Source organism: Phocoena sinus, chromosome 6, assembly GCF_008692025.1.
Source record: "Phocoena sinus isolate mPhoSin1 chromosome 6, mPhoSin1.pri, whole genome shotgun sequence".
In the NCBI taxonomy this organism is placed as follows: domain Eukaryota; kingdom Metazoa; phylum Chordata; class Mammalia; order Artiodactyla; family Phocoenidae; genus Phocoena; species Phocoena sinus.
In genome coordinates, this window is record NC_045768.1 from 3,682,968 (window position 1) to 3,700,514 (window position 17,547).

Genomic DNA, 17,547 nt, shown 5'->3' on the forward strand with positions numbered 1-17,547 from the left:
ACTGGTCATTGCTGTGGAGCCATAAATGAGGCCAGTGGATGAGGCGGACAGCACCCGAATCTGAGGGTCAGTCAGCGCTCGTGTCACTAAAGGGACCCAGCAGACATCGGTGCCTCCCAACTGGATGGGCGCGTTCGAAGCTGAGTTGCTGTTGATTTGTTAAGTGTGATGACAGCGTCACCGTGTTTTGAAAACAAAAAGTCCTGATGTGTTAGACACACACTGAAGTATGGGATGGTAACTGGTAGAGCCATATGATGGATAAATAGGGGCTTATTATACAATACTCAGAACTTCTGTGTATATTTGCTATTTTCCAGGATAAAATGCTTTTTAAAAGGGGCTGTGTGTAGGTATTTCGGTTTCTAAGTAGGGAACCCCTGAATACTTTTCAAGAACCTGGGAAGCCCGTCCAATTCGGCACATAGAAGGCAGGTTCTGGGTAAGGTGGGGCTTAGCTGCAGAGGGAGTGTCCCTGCCCCCCCGGCATGCCTCTCTCAGCTCTGCACAGGGACCAAGGCAGCTTCCGGGAGAGGGGGCCAGAACCCAGACCGTCTCCCTCTGAGCTTTGAGGTTAGCAGCACGGTTAAGAAGTGGGACCAGCCGCAGCTAAGATCCACCGGCAGAGACCTCGGCCTGAGTGAAAGCGGTACAGAGGTGAGGGAAGGGGGAAGGCCCAGGCAGCTGCACCTCACCCCCAGTGGGAGCGACAGGCACGTCGGGGCGCTCAGCTCTACAAGGCCGGTTCCCAGAACTCACCACTTCAGGCCAACTGTGAGCCACTGGGGTTTCTTACCTGTCGTGGGAGGGGGCTTCTGTCTGACTTTGGAGCTTGTGGTCACACTCTGTGGCCCAGCCTGCCGGCTGAGGAAGTGGGTGATGGGGTTCATCTCTGGCTCAGGCACTGTGTGTGGGGGTACTCCCCGGGGAGGGCAGGTTCAGCCCTACCAGGGACCCTGCAATCCCTGGAAACCTCTGGTTTCACACCAGGCAGCCCTGAGACAGGGTCTGTCTCCCGTGAACCTCTCAAGAACACATCCGTTTGGAACAGGAAGGGATGAACGTGAGGCCGTAGGGCCCCCCGGGGCTGCAGTTACTCCTGGCTGCTCTCACCTGGCCCAACTGCCGAGGGGCATCAGGCCTGTTCTCAACCATCCCAACATCACCCACCACGAGGTCACTGAATGAACGACTGAAGGGACAAACGACGTCCAGCGCGGAGCCCAAGCCCAGAGGCAAGAGGAAACCCCTCTCTGGCTGACATCCCCACTGAGACACCAAGGCTCCTTGGGAAAATGTGTTTAATACGGACAATTCCAGCTGGGCCTGCCCTTTGCCAGGTTACCCCAAACGGATGGGGTCCAGACACGATGGCAGACTTGGCCGCCTGTGACCACAGACCAGGCTCCTCGCCCCGTCCTTTTGCCTCAGCGGCAGCCAGGGCCGGCCCTCCCCCGCCGCACCATCTCCACCTCCAGCGCTTGCTGGTCTCGGCCAGAGGGAGGCGCTGGGCGCTGGCTCAGCCCGAGGGACACCGGGCTGGCTCGCGGCTGTGCAAAGCCGGGGCACCACCTTCGGGATGGCCCGGGCACCCAGGGTCGGCCGTACCCGGCTGCTTTCCTCAGCGGGGCCGCCTGAGGACATTCTGGCTTCTGTGGGCAGCAGCAGGGGGCCCCGGCTTGTCCTGGGTCCCTCATCAGGCCCGGTCGGGGGGCCCAGCCTGGAGCCCAGGGCTGCATCACACGTAGTCCAGAATTTCCGTCTCCATCTCGTTCTCGCTCCCGTCCGACGGCTTGAAGTCGTCCTCGTCGTCCTCGTCGTCCTCGTCCTCCGCGTCCTCTGCGTCCTCGTCCCCAGATCCGCAGGTCAGCTGTTCTTTCCCGTCGTCAGCTTTGGCTGGGCTGGAGAAGAGAGCTGGGCCAAAAGACAGGCCGTGTGTGTCCCGTCGTTGGCTCCTGGGCGCACCCACACCAGCTGTCGCTGGTCTCAGCCAGAGGCCCTCGGCTCCTGGGGGCCTGTCTACAAATACGGGTGTCTGGGCTCAAGCTCTAGAGAAGCTGCTTTGGGAAGCAGGACGGCTGGGGCACCTGGGACTCCAGTTGAAAAAGCACTTCAGGGAACACTGAGGCCAAGGGCCTTGAAAACCTCTTCCCCGGAGGAGCCTCGGGCAGCTCACGGGTCCTGTGGACGCCCCAGAAGTGTGCAGGGCTCTGTGTCAGTGCTTTTCTCAACTGGACTCTCAGAGGGGGGCTGTGTCCTAAAGGAGGCTGAGAACCCCTACTCCCATCAGCTCCACAGGGGCTGGTGGGTCTGGGACGCCCCCTCCCCGAGCCTGGGAGGAACCCCCGAGAGGGGCCCTTCCGCTTGCTCTCCCCCAGCCCCATCACACCTGCAGTGCAGCAAGGGCTCACTCCCCTTGCTCACACCCCGTGCGGGGATGTCCGCTCATCCTGGGGAGGGGCAGGCAGTGCCGGGCGACAGGAGCCCAGGCCCCGCCGTCCCTGCCCTCCCAGGGGAGACGGGAGCAACGTGCCCGCACGTGGCCAGAGGATGCAGGGTGACGTCAGGGCATAAAGCGGCGGCCCCCCTGGCAGCACTGGCCCTGTTCCAGCCCCACCCCTCTGGGCCCGTTTCCTGCCTTCAGCCCCCAGGGCTGAGCCCTGGCTCCGAAGGCCCCCCTCCCACCACTGTCAGGGCAAGAGGCTCCCACCTGGGTGCAATTTCTTGGGGAGCAGCTCCACTAGGGACACTTGCTCGGGCCCCAGAGGGGGCCCAGAGCACCCAGGCTTCCCTGCGCCCGCGCACTCACCAGGCCTCTTGGAGCGGATGGTGTGCCGGATCATGAGGGACATCACGTCCCTCAGGTCGTCACTGGTCTTGGGGAGGCACCAGCCGTCCCGCTCTGTGCAGAGACTTTCAGCGCCGTCATTGCGGTGAATGATCTCCTGCAGCCTGGCGTTGGGAGACGGAGTTCCCGGGTGGGGTCTCTGCCCACAGGTGCCAGGAAGCGGTTCTGGCAGAGCTGGGGTCGTGCTCAGAAAAACAGCACTCAGAGCGCCATCCCGAGGGAGGAGCTCGGTCCCGAAGGGCGTCAAGAAAGCGGTCCACCCCCAGCTGGGGCCCCGATCCCCACCCTGCACACGAGGGGGGCGTGTGCCGCGGCCCACTTGCCTGGTGAGAGCCTGAGCGTTCACCAGGTTCCAGGCTGGGTTTAACACGCTCCCGCCTCCTCCCACCCCAGCACCCCTCCCCCAGGTTTTTAAACATCACTAGGAACAACTGGCTTAAAGGTTTCTGGGATTCTGATCAACTCCAGGGCCTGGGGACCGCGTCAGGAACTCCCATGCGGGCAGAGGAGGAGGAAGGCAAAGACCCCGGCCCAGCGCTGTGCTCTGCGCACAGCCCAGCCAGCTGCTCAGAGGTGCGGCCCGAGGCGCACCCGGGAAGCCACTCCCGAGGGCCGCGCGAGCCCGGGCAGAGGACTCCCAGGCGGCCGGCCTTCTCGCTGAGAGATTAAGGCTGACGTGAAGTGGAAGAGTCGCAGGAAACACCTCGGTCCCCGGCTGGTTTCTCTGCACTGACCCCGAGTCCCACGGTCCCCACCTCGGCGTCTCAGGGCCCCACACGTACGTACTCGTCCACGTTCAAGTCGCAAAACTGGTAGAACATCTGTCGGTACGGTGGCAAGGCCCCCTCCCGGAAGATGTAGACCGAGTCCTGGCAAAGGAGGGCAGAGACGGCAAGGTCGGAGGGAGCGTCCCCGGGGGCGGGTGGCGCAGGAGAGCCCCATGCCGTGGCTCCCACGGGGCGTCTCCCAGGGCGGCTGCCTATCCTGCTCCCAGGACCTGGCAGGACGAGCCGCGACTCCCCAGGCGTCGAGGGGTGGTCGAAGCAGCCAGGCCCTCCCTTGGGCCCTGGGACCGTGAGCCGCCGGGGGCCGGGCCTGGGCTCTGCCTCGGCGCCTCCCTGCAGGGCCCTCCGCACGTCTCTCTTCCACTGCTCGGTCATCTTAGGTGGCCCTGCAGGCCAGTTCCAGAGGTGGGGATAAAGGCCTAAGACAAGAGCCCTGGAGGAGGACGGCTGCTCTGGCGAGGGTCCGGGCCCTCCCTGAGGAGCGGAGACCTGACACTGCTGGGAGACAGCCGCCCCACCCCCTCTACGAGGCAGGTGACTCCAGGGAGGGGGCCACCCTGCCAGCCTCCCCCCGAGCCTGGAGCAGCACACGTCGGCCAGGCACGGGAAGGGCCCCAGGAGTCGCCGCCCCTGCTGCGTGCCTGTGCTAACGAGAGCCTGAGCCTGTGAGGGAGGCCCGCGGCCAGCCCGCGGCCAGGGTGCAGACGGTCCGCTCTGGCTTCAGGCCCACAGCGCCTGAGGCTCACCAGCCCCGTGGCTGCCACGCGGGGCTGCTGGCATCTGAGCCCCTCCCTAAGACGTGCCCAGGTGGTCCCCAGCACCCACGCCCAGAGGCTGTACCGGGAGGTGGGAGTCACGTAAAGGCACAGGGAGGGCAGAGCGGCCTCAGTCGGAGCCCCTCCTGGCGTCACAGACGGGGCTGGGGGCTGTGTGAGGGGTCCTGGGCCTGCCCGAGGGAGGGGCCGCCGCTCCCCGTGCCCTCACCCAGGCAGGCAGCTCAGGGGACACCTACCTTGAGCTTGTACTTGTTGGAGGCCAACTTGCGTGCACTGGCCGACCCGGAGGGACCCAGGCCCTGCTTCAGGTCTTGCATGGTGACGAGCTGGCTGCCTGCGAGGGGACCACGGCAGGGTTTGGAATACGGGGGTGTGTTTCTCCCGCCCTCCCTCCCCGGGGTGCGCGGGCCAGCAGTGCCCTGGAGTGACCTCCTCGGGAAGCCCCTTCCCATCCCGCCGTCCGGACGCCCATCTTCCCCAGCGCCTGATCCGCAGAGGGAGCCTGAGCCCCTTACTCGTTTTTTTGACGGTGATGGGGAGGCTGTAGTTGTAGGTGCTGCGCTTGGCCTTGACGGGCATGTCGCTGGGGGCGTAACCTGCCGGAGGGGGGCGCGCATCAGGTGGGGTGGGCACAGAGCCCCTTCTGGCAGCCACAGGCGCACCGGGGTTCCCTGGGACGGCTCCTGAGAAGGGGACTCAGGCCCCCCGCTGGAGTGACAGGAGCCGCCGCGTCCTGGTGCTTTGTGTGCGGGGGGGTCACCGCGGGCCGGGGACAGGAGACTGACGGGATGCCTGGCCTGCACCACAGGAGCTGTAAGTAGCCACTAGACCATCGCCACAGGAGCCACGACGAGAGCTCGGGTCCTCGTGTCTGCGCTCTTCTGTCCCTAACAGTCCCACCGAGGGGGGAATATATCCTCTCCACGTGGATATATTCTTATTACAGAAGAGAATGCTGGAAACAGAAAACGATAAAGGGAAAAAAAAGGAAGGGTTTCGGTAATTGTTTACCGTATTTCATTCCACAACGGATTCGGAAGTCAAGGACTTGATAAATCTTGGCGTCTGGGTGTTTTCGGGGGTCGTACCCGAATCGAATCCACAGGCTTCTCCAGGGGCCTGTTATCTGGAGACAGAAAGGGCGGGAGTGCGAAGTGTGGTCAAGGCCGATCCCCGGCCCCCCTGAGTTGCAGGCCCAGGTGGCTGCCCACACGGGGCAGCACCACACACCCCCGAGTTGGGGACAGGCTCTGGAACCCTGCCCCCCAGCTCGCACGTGTGGCTCGGTCACCTCGGGTAGGTCACCTGGCCTTTCCAAGCCTTGGTCTTCCAGTCAGATGGCGTCTTGGTGAGGATTAAATGAGACGGTGCCCCTGAAGCCCTCACCGCAGTACCCGGCACAGAGAAAGAGCTCAAGAACTGTCACAACTGTGCTAGTGGATGGGAGGCACTGTCCCCAGACAGTGCTCCCGAGGTCCTGGTGTCCAGAAAGCCAGTGCTGAAAGGCAGGCAGCAGCTTTGTGATGTCGGGTCTAAGCCCAGGAGGGATGTGCCCGTCTCATGCCCCCCACCTCCTGGCCACCACGGTCACGGTCACGTTGTCCGTCTGCCTCCCCAGGCCCCAGGTTGGACCCCTGGCTGGCAGGAGCTGTTCCTCACAGCACCTTGGGGAATCTGTCAGTGATGAAAGCCCCATCTCCATCCCTCCTGGACTGAGTCCAAGGCATATGTGACCCCCACTGAACGCCCCTCAACCCAGGGAGAATGCATGAAGGCAGGTGGCACTGTGGTTAGGGGCCCAGACGCTGCAGCCAAACAGGCCGGGGTCCCCAGGGGGCTCTGCCACTCCCTGGCTGTAGGATCTTGGCCCATCAAGTCGCCAATCTGAGCCGAGCCTCTTCATCAGAGGTCCAAACCCTGCTGCCATGCCCCACGGAAGAAGAAAGGATGCTATGCACATAGCACTTAACCCAGGGCCTGGTCCTTAGAAAGCTCTCCATACAAGGCCATTAAAAAATGTATAATCCAGGCTTCCCTGGTGGCGCAGTGGCTGAGAGTCCGCCTGCCGATGCAGGGGACACGGGTTCGTGGCCCGGTCCGGGAAGATCCCGCATGCCGCGGAGAGGCTGGGCCCGTGAGCCATGGCCACTGAGCCTGCGCGTCCGGAGCCTGTGCTTCGCAACGGGAGAGGCCACAGCAGTGAGAGGCCCGCGCACCACAAAAAACAAAGTATAATCCCTTTAAGAAGCCATCCTCCAGCTGCTGGGACAGGGCCGCCTGCCCTTGCTGGGGCTCTGAGGCACGTCAGGGATCAGGACAGCACAGGTGGGAAGCGAGGTGGGCGGTGGGCGGGCACTCACCATGTAATAGGCCATGAAGGGCAGCAAGACCTTCAGCTTGTCGGGGTGGACGCTGATGTTGGCCTTGACAGCGTTACGTGACCAGATGGGGCGGATTTCAAACAGCTGGAGGGTCAAGGCAGAGGCTGAGAAGAGCACCCGCAGCTTCCCCGACTGCCCCAGGCTCCCCGCACGGTCTGGCCCCAGAGGACCTTCCTGAGAGGAGTGGGGGTGGGGGGAGCAGGGGCCAGGCAGGTGGGGGGGGCCTCTGCGCACGCCCACTCGTCCCGCCCTCAGAAGCGCCCTGCTCGCCCAGCACGTGTCAAGTGCAGTTGCAGGGCCTGGGGTTCCTGAAATGACCATGAGAGACGCTGTCCCTGTCCTTAGGCGGCTCAAAGGGCAGCGGGGAGGCAGAGGACCAAAGGAGCCAGAGCAGGGCCAGGAGGGGGACGGGCCGGAGCTCTGGGCCCCTGAGCAGCCCCAGAGGGCAGGGGCCTGAGCCGGGATGTGACGAAGGCCACAGGGGACGGCCCACCCCCTCCCAGTGAGAGGGCTGTGAAGGGCCAGGGGGGCTGGAGTGGGAGGGCCAGGGTGGGAGCAGCCCCGAGCCAGGTGGGAGATTGGGCTGTGTCCCGATGACAACGAGGGGCCTTGGAGAGTGGCCCCCACGTCCCCCCGACCTAGCGACTGCTAGAAATATAACAAGGTGTCCACCACTTAAGGAATAACATCCCACCCCACCCCCGTCCCGCACCAAGGGGACAGTCAAGTTCAACAGGGGCAGAGGCAAGGGTCAGTCAGCAGTGATGTGCTGAGAACCTACTGTCCACACCTGTGGCGACACAAGGACCAGAGTCCCCTGGCCTGGGTCTCCCAGAACCTGCAGGCCAGCGGGTAAGGCAGAAGGCCGCCTCCGCCCAGGGCCCCCGTCCAGCCCGGCTCTAACGGGGAGGGAGCGCCGGGCCTGGTGCGCACCAGGTGCCCCATCTGATGTGTTGCAGCCAAGGGCTAGATGAACAAAAGCTTCCGGAATCCCGGAGCTCCACGCCGAGGTCACACGTGGACAACGTTTACCATCCCAAAGGGACCTCTTATGAGTTTTAAGGAGCACTTTGAACTCTGGGAGGGCAGGGTTTACACTGGCATAGCTTTAGATGTCACATCTGGAGGTGAAGAGTTCCCATGTGTTAATAAATAAGCCTAAGACAAGGTGCGGCCAGTGAAGGTGTGGCCAGGGGGGCAGGGCTCACCTTCCTCAGCTCCTCCTCCACCTTGTGGTCCACGGGGTTGGTGCACACCTTCCTCCAGGTCTGGGCCGCAGCCTCTAGCGGCTGCTCGGGTACCTCATCCCCCTCGAAGTTGACGAAGATGGCATTGTGAGGGCGCCGGGCCCTGCTCAGGCCGATCAGGTTCTCCCCGGAGATGGAGGGGTTGTTGTAGCCTTCCCTAGGAGCAGAGAGCTGCTGAGGGCGGGAGCGCCAGGCGTGGGCCCGCTGGACACGGGCAGCCCACGTGTGGGTGCGTTTCCCTGGAATCTGGGTGAGAAGCGGATCTCAGCCCCGGCCACTGAAGGCAGGCGCCTCTGTTCTCAGGCTGATGACCAGGAGAAGAAGGGGCAGCGAGTCCGAGTCAGCTCAGAGAGGCTCCGAAGCAGGGCCAGGCCAAGAGTCCCCGAGGCTGGGGTGTGGGGAAGGGCCCCTGCCGTGAGGCTGGTGGCCTCACGACTGCGTTGTGTCGTGCACGGCACCGTCCAGCCAGTGAAAAGCTGGAAACAGCCCAGATGCCCATCAGGGCAGGGACAGTGGAATCAGCTGAGGCACGGGCGGCCACACGGGAACCACCAATCAGCTGTCAGAGCGCAGCTGTGCTTACCGATGCCCACAAGTCACTTATCTAACCCTCGAAACAATCCTACGAGGAAGGACCCATCTCCCGTGAAGTCACTGAGGCCACAGGGGTTGGAAACCTGCCTCGAGCCAGAGCTCGAGGTGATGGAGCTGGGACTTGAGCCCAGGGAGGCTGGCGGGGCCGCTAACCTCCATCCTGCTCGGAAGCATCTCAACGATACCGCAGTGAAGGGAGGACGGATACTACCAGATGCTCTCGTCACAGAGGCTAAAAGAAGAGCTCTGGGGACCTCCCTGGAGGCCCAGTGGTTAGGACTGCGAGCTTCCACTGCAAGGGGCCTGGGTTCGACCCCTGGTCAGGGACCTAAGATCCATCCCGCAAGACGCACAGTGCGGCCAAAAGCAAAAGGGGGGGGGGGGGGATGGGGCTCTGCCACCAGCTGTTAGCACAGAACACACAGGGTCAACGATTCCTAGGGGGCTCAGAGCGCTTCCCTCTGAGGTGGGACGTCAGGAACATCACAGCTTCGCAAAGCAGGGGGAACAGTACAAGGAGCCCCCATAAGCCCACCATCCGCTTCCACAGGGCCAGTTTCACGCCATCCAGGCCCCGCCCCAAACCCTCTCAATTATTCTGCAGTGCATGGCAGAGTATGTCCTGGATGTCACACAGGTGATTAATACCTTTTAAATCTGCTTCCATTTTACCGTAATTTTCTACATGAGTACATACCATCGGCATATTTATAAAGAACAACAAAGTGATTTTTCACATTGGGAAACAAAGTTACAAAGACGGGATCAAATCTGTGTCTTTTGTAAACAACATGACTCCACTCGAAACCATCCTGAGCACGATCCTGTTTTCCAAGACAACTCCCCGAGGCCCCAGACACCCCCGAAGGAAAGCCCCGGGCACTCCCTCTGGGCCAGGCAGCAGCAGGGCACGGGCCGCCTGCCCTCCCCCCTCAACTGCCTCGAGGAGGGGGGACCCCCGTCAGGCCAGCGTCCCAGCCTGTCCTCTGCCCGCTGGCCATATAGGAAGCTCAGCCCCCCTGGACCCAGGAAGGCCAGCAAGGCGGGGGCCAGGCCTTCTGTGCCAGTCCCTGGTACCCATGAGGGCCATCAGAGCAGAAAAATCGATGGCAGCCCTGGGAGAAAAGGCAGGTTCCTTCCACGCGCTGGAAAATCGATAAACGACATGGGAGAAAAACAGGGCCTGTGGGTTCAAGGGCAGCCGGACCTCCACCCCTGTCCCCCTCCCAGAGGCTGGGAGACAGCTGTTTGCTGGCCCTACAGGACGGAGCAGTGACTCTGACGCTGCCATCCAGCATCAGGGCCGGCGATGCGGGGCGGGGGACGGGTGCCTCTAGTTCCTTCTTCTACATATTTTTGTTTCTGACTGTAAGAGTAAACTGCTTGTGGGGGAAAAATAAGTTTCAAATTTCAGAAACATGTACATTTAAAAAATTTGAAACTCTCATAATGAGTATAACATACGCACAGAAAACTGTACACACTAGGGTTTTCAGCAGGGAGGGAATGGAACCGATTCCTTGCAGTTATACATTTCTATAATGTCTGGTCTTTTCTAACAAGCACAATTTACTCCTGCTATCAGAAAAAGGATGTGGGGCGGTGGCATTATGGACTCAACTGGCCTGAGAGACATCGACCCTTGTCTGGCTCTCGACTTACTTTTGAGGCAATGGGGAAACGGAGCGAGGACTGGGCCCTGGATGACGTGAAGGACACTGTTAACGTTTGCTCGTTCTGAGGACAGCACTATGGCTAAGTTAAAATAAACCAAGTCCTTCCCAGTTAGAGACACACACTTGTTTCTGGAGGACGCGCTGTGATGCTGGGGGTGGAGGTGGTGGGAGGTGAAACCAGCAGCAGGAAGTTGAGGCTGGTGACGTAAGTGGGCGTCCGTCACACATTCCTCTCTCCTTTCGGAACTCCCCAGGATGTATTTTTTAAAGGAAGGGGACAATACACCTTTCTCCTTAGCATAAAATCTAAGCGCCTTTCTGTGGTCCGTGCGACCCTCACCCCACCCCTCTCTCGGCTCTCTGCACTTCGGGGGCAACACCCCCGACTGTTCCTTTGCATGTGCCAGCCCCCTGGTCTGGAACGTTCTCCCCGGATCTTCACCTGCCCGGCTCTGTCATCACACAGGTCTGTTTCAAAGGTCAGCTCCCCCGAGGACCCTCCCGCACCCCACTCACTGTGCATGACAGCCCACCCCCCACTTATCTCCTTTAAGACACACACCTGCCTGCAGGCTCCCATCGCCCACTCATCCTTCACTGGGGCTCCACCGGCTCCCCAGCCCCCGGCCCTGCACGGAGCCGCCTGTCACGTCCCCACTGACACTGGCTCCAAGGGGAGCCTGGGGCCCTGACAGGCGGTCAGTACTCGTTGATGGAAATACTTGATGAGGGAAGAGAAGCTTCTCGCCCTCCCGCCTCCCTGCAGATAACTGCTCTGGGCCCAAACTTCCCCATCTTTCCAGGCTTCCATGATCACCCAGTTTACTTTTATAGCACAGAGTCTGCTATAACACCTGCTTTTCCTAGAGCAAGCTTTCTGGACACGAGCCACGTTGGCCCATGGAGCCCGCTTTCTCAAAGGCTGTGCGGTCTTCCTTGGCACAGACGGGCCGTCGTTTAATTAACTACGTCGTCCCTATCAGTGGACTCACTTACCCACTTCATCAAACTCTGCCCAGCACTCAGTGTTCTGAGTATTTCCAAAAGCCTCATTCAGCCCTCTAACAATGCCGAGAAGGGAGTACTGTTACTATTACTAACACCCCTGTTACAGGCGGGGAGGCTGGCGTGGGAGGTCGGGGCTCACCTGCCCGGCCTGTGGTGTGGGGTCACAGGTGCAGGACCTGAACACGGGCCCCCGCCCACCCGGCTCTCTCACCACACCAGGCCCTCTCAGCTTCTTGCTACTGCCCACAACCAACCAGAAACCGTTCTTGTCAGTGTATCTTTGGCACAGGTGCGACAGTCACTGTGGGATAAACTCCTACAGGCCGCCTGGACGTCAGGAAAGAACATTTAAAACTGTAATAGATTCTGCCAGGTTGCTCTCCAAAAAATATCGACCTCGTTCCCAGGGCTCCTGCGGCAGGGGGTGTCTGTCTCTCCACACCTCAAGGTACACGCTTTCGGGGCGGGGTCTAAGTCCAAAGGCAACATCCTGATTCACACTCTGTGGTGTGAGGACAGCCCTGAGCAAGGCCTCCGGGTGGGGCGCGGGGACCAGCGCTGGTTCCTGACACCCCTGGTCAGGGCCCCTTGCCACCAGCTGCTCTGTCGCTGGAGCCACGGGCCTGAGTAAAGCCGGCCACCTGACCCGTGAGTGGAAGAGTCCAGCCCTCTGAGCGCAGGGCCCTTGCCCCGAGCCCCGATGCTGCGGGGCGGCGGCCACAGGGAGGTCCTTACCGGTGCTGTGTCTCTGGGCGGTAGGAGTAGTCCACCGGGGTGTCCAGCCTGGAGAAGATGGGCGGGGGGATGTAGAGCGGCAGCTCCTGGTGGAAGAAATTCTCCTTCTCGGGCTTGACCATGAGCACCTTGCTGTACATGGACATGTGCCTGCCACCCGCCTCCGTGTGCACGGCCAGGTACTGGAAGTCGGACATTCCTGGGAAGAGAGGTAGACAGACGGCGGACACACTAGTGCACCCGCCCAGGCCCTGGCAGCTGCCGCGCACCAGCACCTGCGTCTTCTCGGGTGTGCCGAGCGGGCCTCGCAGGGGAGGCTGCCGGGCAATGGTAGCGGGACCCAAAACAATACGTCCGAGTCGCTTCTGGGAACCCAGCCCAGTCGCTTGGATAAATACTACTTTGGGGGGTCGGGGAGTTACCTGACATGTGAGGATAAAGTCTAGGTCAGTGCTTCCTAGACTGTGCCGTGCACGTGGCTCGCCTGGGATCTTGCTAAATGCAGATGCTGAGGTGTTGCATTTCTAACAAGCTCCCAAGTGAGGCCCGTGCCGCTGGCCTGGGACACACACTGAGTGCTGAGGTACTGGCTCAGTTAGAGAGAGAAAGAAACGGATCTCTTGGGAAGCCTCGTCCCGGGACTGACGGCCCGCTTTGGTGAATACCACCTTCCACCAGAATGATGGACGTTCCAGATGCCCCACTTGTGGGATCCCAGGCCCTGTTACACTTTCCATCCCCCTCCTCCTTTTTGGTCTTTATTCTCTTCAGTTTCTATCTTAGAACTGCAGCCGCAACTACAGATACTCTTGAGGCTTGTTAGTAATTCGCCAAGTACCATACGTGTGTGCGAACCAGCACACGGGCATCATCTCTCTGAATTTCCACGAGGGTCTGAGGAACTCCGGGCTCCCACTGCACAGACAGGGAGACCGAGGGAGGCTGAGGCAGGCACAACTCCCCCGCTCCACCCCACGCCTTAGCACCTCCTCCCAGGGGTTCCCTGTGGGGAGCAAACTCGATTGAGGACCCCACGGGAGACATCCAGTTGGCTGAGAGTTCAAAGGACATAAGGTTCCAAGGGGCTGAGGTGATCTGGGGAGGCTTCAGAGGGTCGGCAAGACCAGCAGCAGTAAAAACCAAGAAGATCCCCAAACACGAGGGCGGGGGTGGGGCTGAAAACTGGAGGCCTGTGGACCAGTTTAACTTGGCCCCATAAAGCGGCTTTAACAATGCGATTTCTCAGAGAATTCCAGCTTCTCTTAAGAATGCAGAAAACCGAGCAGCAACGAGCAGGGCCTCCTGGACAGGGCCCGCGCTCTGCCACTCCCCTCACACCTGGGCATATCCGGGCCCCCTTCACCGTGCGGATGACCCATGCAGCTCCTGCAGGCACGAGGGACGCAGGCCCTGAAATAAGCCAGTGCGTTAAGAATGCATTTTGCAGTTACCTTGAAATTTGTAAACGGTGGAGACGATGCCAAGGCTCTCTATGTCGAACGTGACCTTGGGGGGAGCCTCAGGCCCCGGCGCCCCCCTCTGCCGCCTCATCTTCCTCTTGATCCGGAGCAGCAGGCTGCTGGCACTGAAGCGGTTGGCACACACGGGGTGGCAGTAAGGGTCCTTGGGCCGGAAGTACAGCTCCAGCCTCTTAGTGGGGTCTGCATAGATCTGCGGGAGGTCAAAGGAGACAGAGTGAAGCAGGGGGCAGCAAAGCAGCCGGCAGCTCCTCCCTCAGTGAAAGCCCGAGGCGACCCAGGTGGCCGGGGAAGGGCCGGCAGCTCCTCCCTCAGTGAAAGCCCGACGGTGACCCAGGTGGCCAGGGAAGGGCCGGCAGCTCCTCCCTCAGTGAAAGCCCGACGGCGACCCAGGTGGCCGAGGAAGGGCCAGGAGGATTCTTCCGTTTCGTTCTGAGCTTTGAATTCCCAAAAGACTCATTTTTCAAACCCAAGTATCTTAGCTTTTATCTGGTAGGGAAAATGAAGACAGTCTCTTCCTTCTAAGAGGTTGTGAAGTTGGAGACAGTAACTGTCAGTTAAGTAAAGCCATTGTCTCTCGAGTGACAGGTCAGTGCGGGTAACCACCCACTCTTCTGGGAGCACTTCACGGAGGTGTCACCCCCGTGTCTGCCGTGGAGAGCCTGGGTGGGAGTTGAATGACTTGTCTAGGGCTTCTTCTCTGGGAACTACCCACCCCAAAGGGTCCTGGCATTCACCCTCATACATACAAAAGTTTCGAGGTCCAAAGGAGATGAAATCAACAAATAACAAGCACTTTGGCCCTGACTGGTGTGACTCATCCTTTCCACGCCTTGATTCCTTCTCCTTAAAATGGACATCCTAACAGTACCTAGTCATCGGATTGTTACAATGAATAAATGGAAATATATGTAAAGCACTTAGCCTGGCACCTAAATCATGGTAATGCGTAATCGATAGAGGAATGCTTGTCCCACATGGGGTAAGAGGGGCACAGCAAGTGTCAGCTGTGAGTGTGTGGCAGGACCAACAATGTTAACTAGGCCAAGGTCATCTACTTGCTGGTCTGCTGGCTCCCCAACACCCAGGACACAACCTGGCCCTTAGCAGGTGCTCAGGAAGCATCTAGGGAAAGAAGGTTAAAAAGAGCCCCTCTTCCCTGGTGGCGCAGTGGTTGAGAGTCCGCCTGCCGATGCAGGGGACGCGGGTTCGTGCCCCGGTCCGGGAAGATCCCACGTGCCGTGGAGCGGCTGGGCCCGTGAGCCATGGCCGCTGGGTCTGCGCGTCTGGAGCCTGTGCTCCGCGGCGGGAGAGGCCCACGTACCGCAAAAAAAAAAAAAAAAAAAAAGAGCCCCTATTGTCAGGAAACAGGTCTATGAGACTGCTGTGCTGGGAATGACCCCAAATGTGGGGCTGGCACAGAGGAGGTGCACAAGAAGCAGGAATGAGTGAATGACCAGTCTCTTCCCAAAGGGTCCCACTGTAACTGTGTCCAAACATCCCTGGCGTTAGCAGGAATAAGGGTCCTGGTCAATGCCGCCGTAAAGTAAGTCAGGATAAAAGAAGAAAACATGACTGACTGGGCCTCTACTGGCCTCCTGTGCTTAATGACAGGTTCAAGGTTTTTCAGTATTCATAAAGGATGAGGAAGCAGAATTAAGAGTTCAGACTTCAGAGGGAGATGTGCATGTGTTCAAATTCCCACTGTACCATGTAGGAGCTTGTTTGACCCAACCTTTCTTCCTGTGTCTTTATCAGAAAAATGGGAATAATACTGGTACCTAACTCACTAGATTGTCGTGAAGATTCAATCATGCATTTGACGAGTATTTTAGAAGCAGGCACAGTTATGGATATTAGGACCACGGGAGGTCCCGTTCTCATACAGTTTACAGCCTCAGAGCCAAAGGTCCAAGACAGACAATAAACACATTAAAACATAATTTCAGATTGGAATTAGAGGTTAGCTGCTAGCAGCCACTTTAGTAAGGGCAGTCAAGGAAGGACTCTCTAAAGAAGAGACACTTCAAGATCTGGTGCATGTAAGTCACTTACACAGAGCTTTGCACAAAGTAAGAATTCATCCCAGCTCCACTGTTTGCTGGGTGAACTTGAACAAGCTGATTCGGTTTCCTTGTAAAATTGGGACGATGACAGTTCCTACCTGGCAGGGTTCTAATGCGAATTGAATGTAAATAAAGCACGTAGAAATGTAGCTGGTACAGAATAAATTGTTAGCTATTACTACTTTTAACACTAATAACATAATCCTTCCTCCCCCTCTCATTGTAGGTCAACGGTTCTTAATCTCCCCATACCTCAGTTTTCTGCTCTGTGAAATGAGGATGTGGCAGCCCAGCACATCCTGGGGAGCGGGGGCGGGGGGGGGTCGGTGCAACTGAGCTCTTTTCATGGCAGTAATGATGGGATGGAATGGACACCCTCTCCCCTCTGATCCCAGGGCTAAACTAACCTCCACGCCCGGCGGGTCTTGAAGCAAATCCCCGCCCACTGGCCGCTCCAGAGCCGACCTCGAGCTCCGTTGCCAAGGAAACCTCACATCCCTGGGTAGTCCCGCCCCTCGGCCGTAGTCAAACGACTCAGACCTCCCCTGTGGTCCCCGGAGACTCCCCGCTCCTCACCCGGGAGACGCCTTCCTCGCCGCCCAGGGTCTGCAGCATCTTGGACACGTCGCGCACCACGCCCGGGTACTCCACACACACTATGTGCCGCTCGCGCCGCAGCTCCACGGGGACGGCGACCCCCGAACCCCAGTCTGCCGCCGCCATTCTGCCAGTCTCGTCGGGCCCGCCGCAGGCCGGCCCTCCCCAAGCTCCTAGAGGCCTAGCCTGATCTGTTCCGCTAAGGAATCGTTCCGGGCTTCCTCCCCGCTCGCGTTTGTCTAAATCCCTGAGTTCCGCGAGGCTCGAAGGCCTCTGGGAGCACACCCCCGAGGTGAGGCCCCGAGGCTCGGGGTAAACGACAGCCCGTCCCTCAACTTCGTGTTTAAAACGAGGAGGGTTGGAACTCGAGGGGCGGGGTAGGGACCTGTCTCTTCCACCAACCCGCGAGGGACCTGGAGGCTTGTAAGACACGCCTACTCTTTTAGCCAATGAGAACCCGAGGGACACGCCGAACTTTTTAGCCAATGAAGAGTCAGAAGGAAGCGAAGTTTCAGCCCCCTCCTTCCGCCTGCATAGGTTTTAAAGTCAATAATGAACCAGGACTAGGCCGGGTCTCCTCCCCTTCCTCGGATCCCACCCAATGACAGCTCGAGGGCGGGCTCGAGGTAGACTTCCGGCCTGTCTTCTTGCGTGCTGAGGTCCCAGAAATGGTTTCCTGACGCTGGGTCCGCCGGAGCGGTTTCTTGGGGGCTCGCCCCTCCCCCCCACTCCTGCTGGCCGCCCCAGAACGGAGGCCAGGAGGAGTTTAATCTGGAAATGGGGAGCGCAAGGGAATTTCACTTTGAATCTGTTTTTTTTTTTTTTTTTGGCCACGCCGCGGCCTGTGCGGGATCTCAGTTCCCCGACCTGAGATTGAACCCCCCGCAGCTGGGCAGCGAAAGCCCGGAATCCTAACCACTAGACGATCAGGGAACTCCTGGGAGTTGTGCTTTGAATGCTCGCCCACCTTCACACACGGAAAACCGGGAGCGCCCCCCTCCCCCGGTGAGAGCTCGGGGCAGAATGCGGGTGTCTGTCCTTCGTTTCTTAGACAGTTATTTAGCGCCTGCTGTGTGCTGGGCACTACCCAGAACCTAACAGGAGAGAAGCATTAAGTGAGCGGCTGTGGAAGACCCTAAAAGGAGGGACCGGGGCCATTCTAGGAAATGACGGAAGGCAAAACTGTTAACAGCAGGCAGGTAGCTAGGTATGAGAAGAGAAAGAAGGGCAGGGGCCAGGTGGCAGGGGGTCCGTGGGCAGACAAAGAAAAACAGGAACCTCCAGACTGACAGGAAACCACACATTCTGAGTGATAAGTGTCCTGGAAGCATACAAAGAAAGATGAGGAAAGGCGGG

The 17,547-nt window shown here is 59.6% G+C and overlaps 1 protein-coding gene across 2 annotated transcripts; it reads right to left on the reverse strand.

The window, feature by feature from the left end:
- Positions 1 to 1,284: 1,284 nt before the first annotated feature.
- GTF3C5 (general transcription factor IIIC subunit 5) lies at positions 1,285 to 16,560 on the reverse strand. 2 transcript variants are annotated; one of them, XM_032635076.1, is made up of 11 exons: positions 16,171 to 16,560; positions 13,502 to 13,721; positions 12,051 to 12,249; positions 7,999 to 8,194; positions 6,770 to 6,874; positions 5,421 to 5,535; positions 4,925 to 5,005; positions 4,646 to 4,743; positions 3,635 to 3,717; positions 2,810 to 2,952; positions 1,285 to 1,914 (listed from the first exon to the last, which is right to left on the reverse strand). In XM_032635076.1, exons 1-11 carry the CDS (start codon positions 16,315 to 16,317, stop codon positions 1,739 to 1,741), a joined length of 1,563 nt encoding a protein of 520 aa, XP_032490967.1. In that variant the 5' UTR covers positions 16,318 to 16,560; the 3' UTR covers positions 1,285 to 1,738. The 2 variants fall into 2 exon arrangements, with proteins under 2 accessions (XP_032490967.1, XP_032490966.1); XM_032635075.1 differs by having other exon boundaries at positions 1,285 to 2,019; positions 16,171 to 16,556.
- Positions 16,561 to 17,547: the final 987 nt, after the last annotated feature.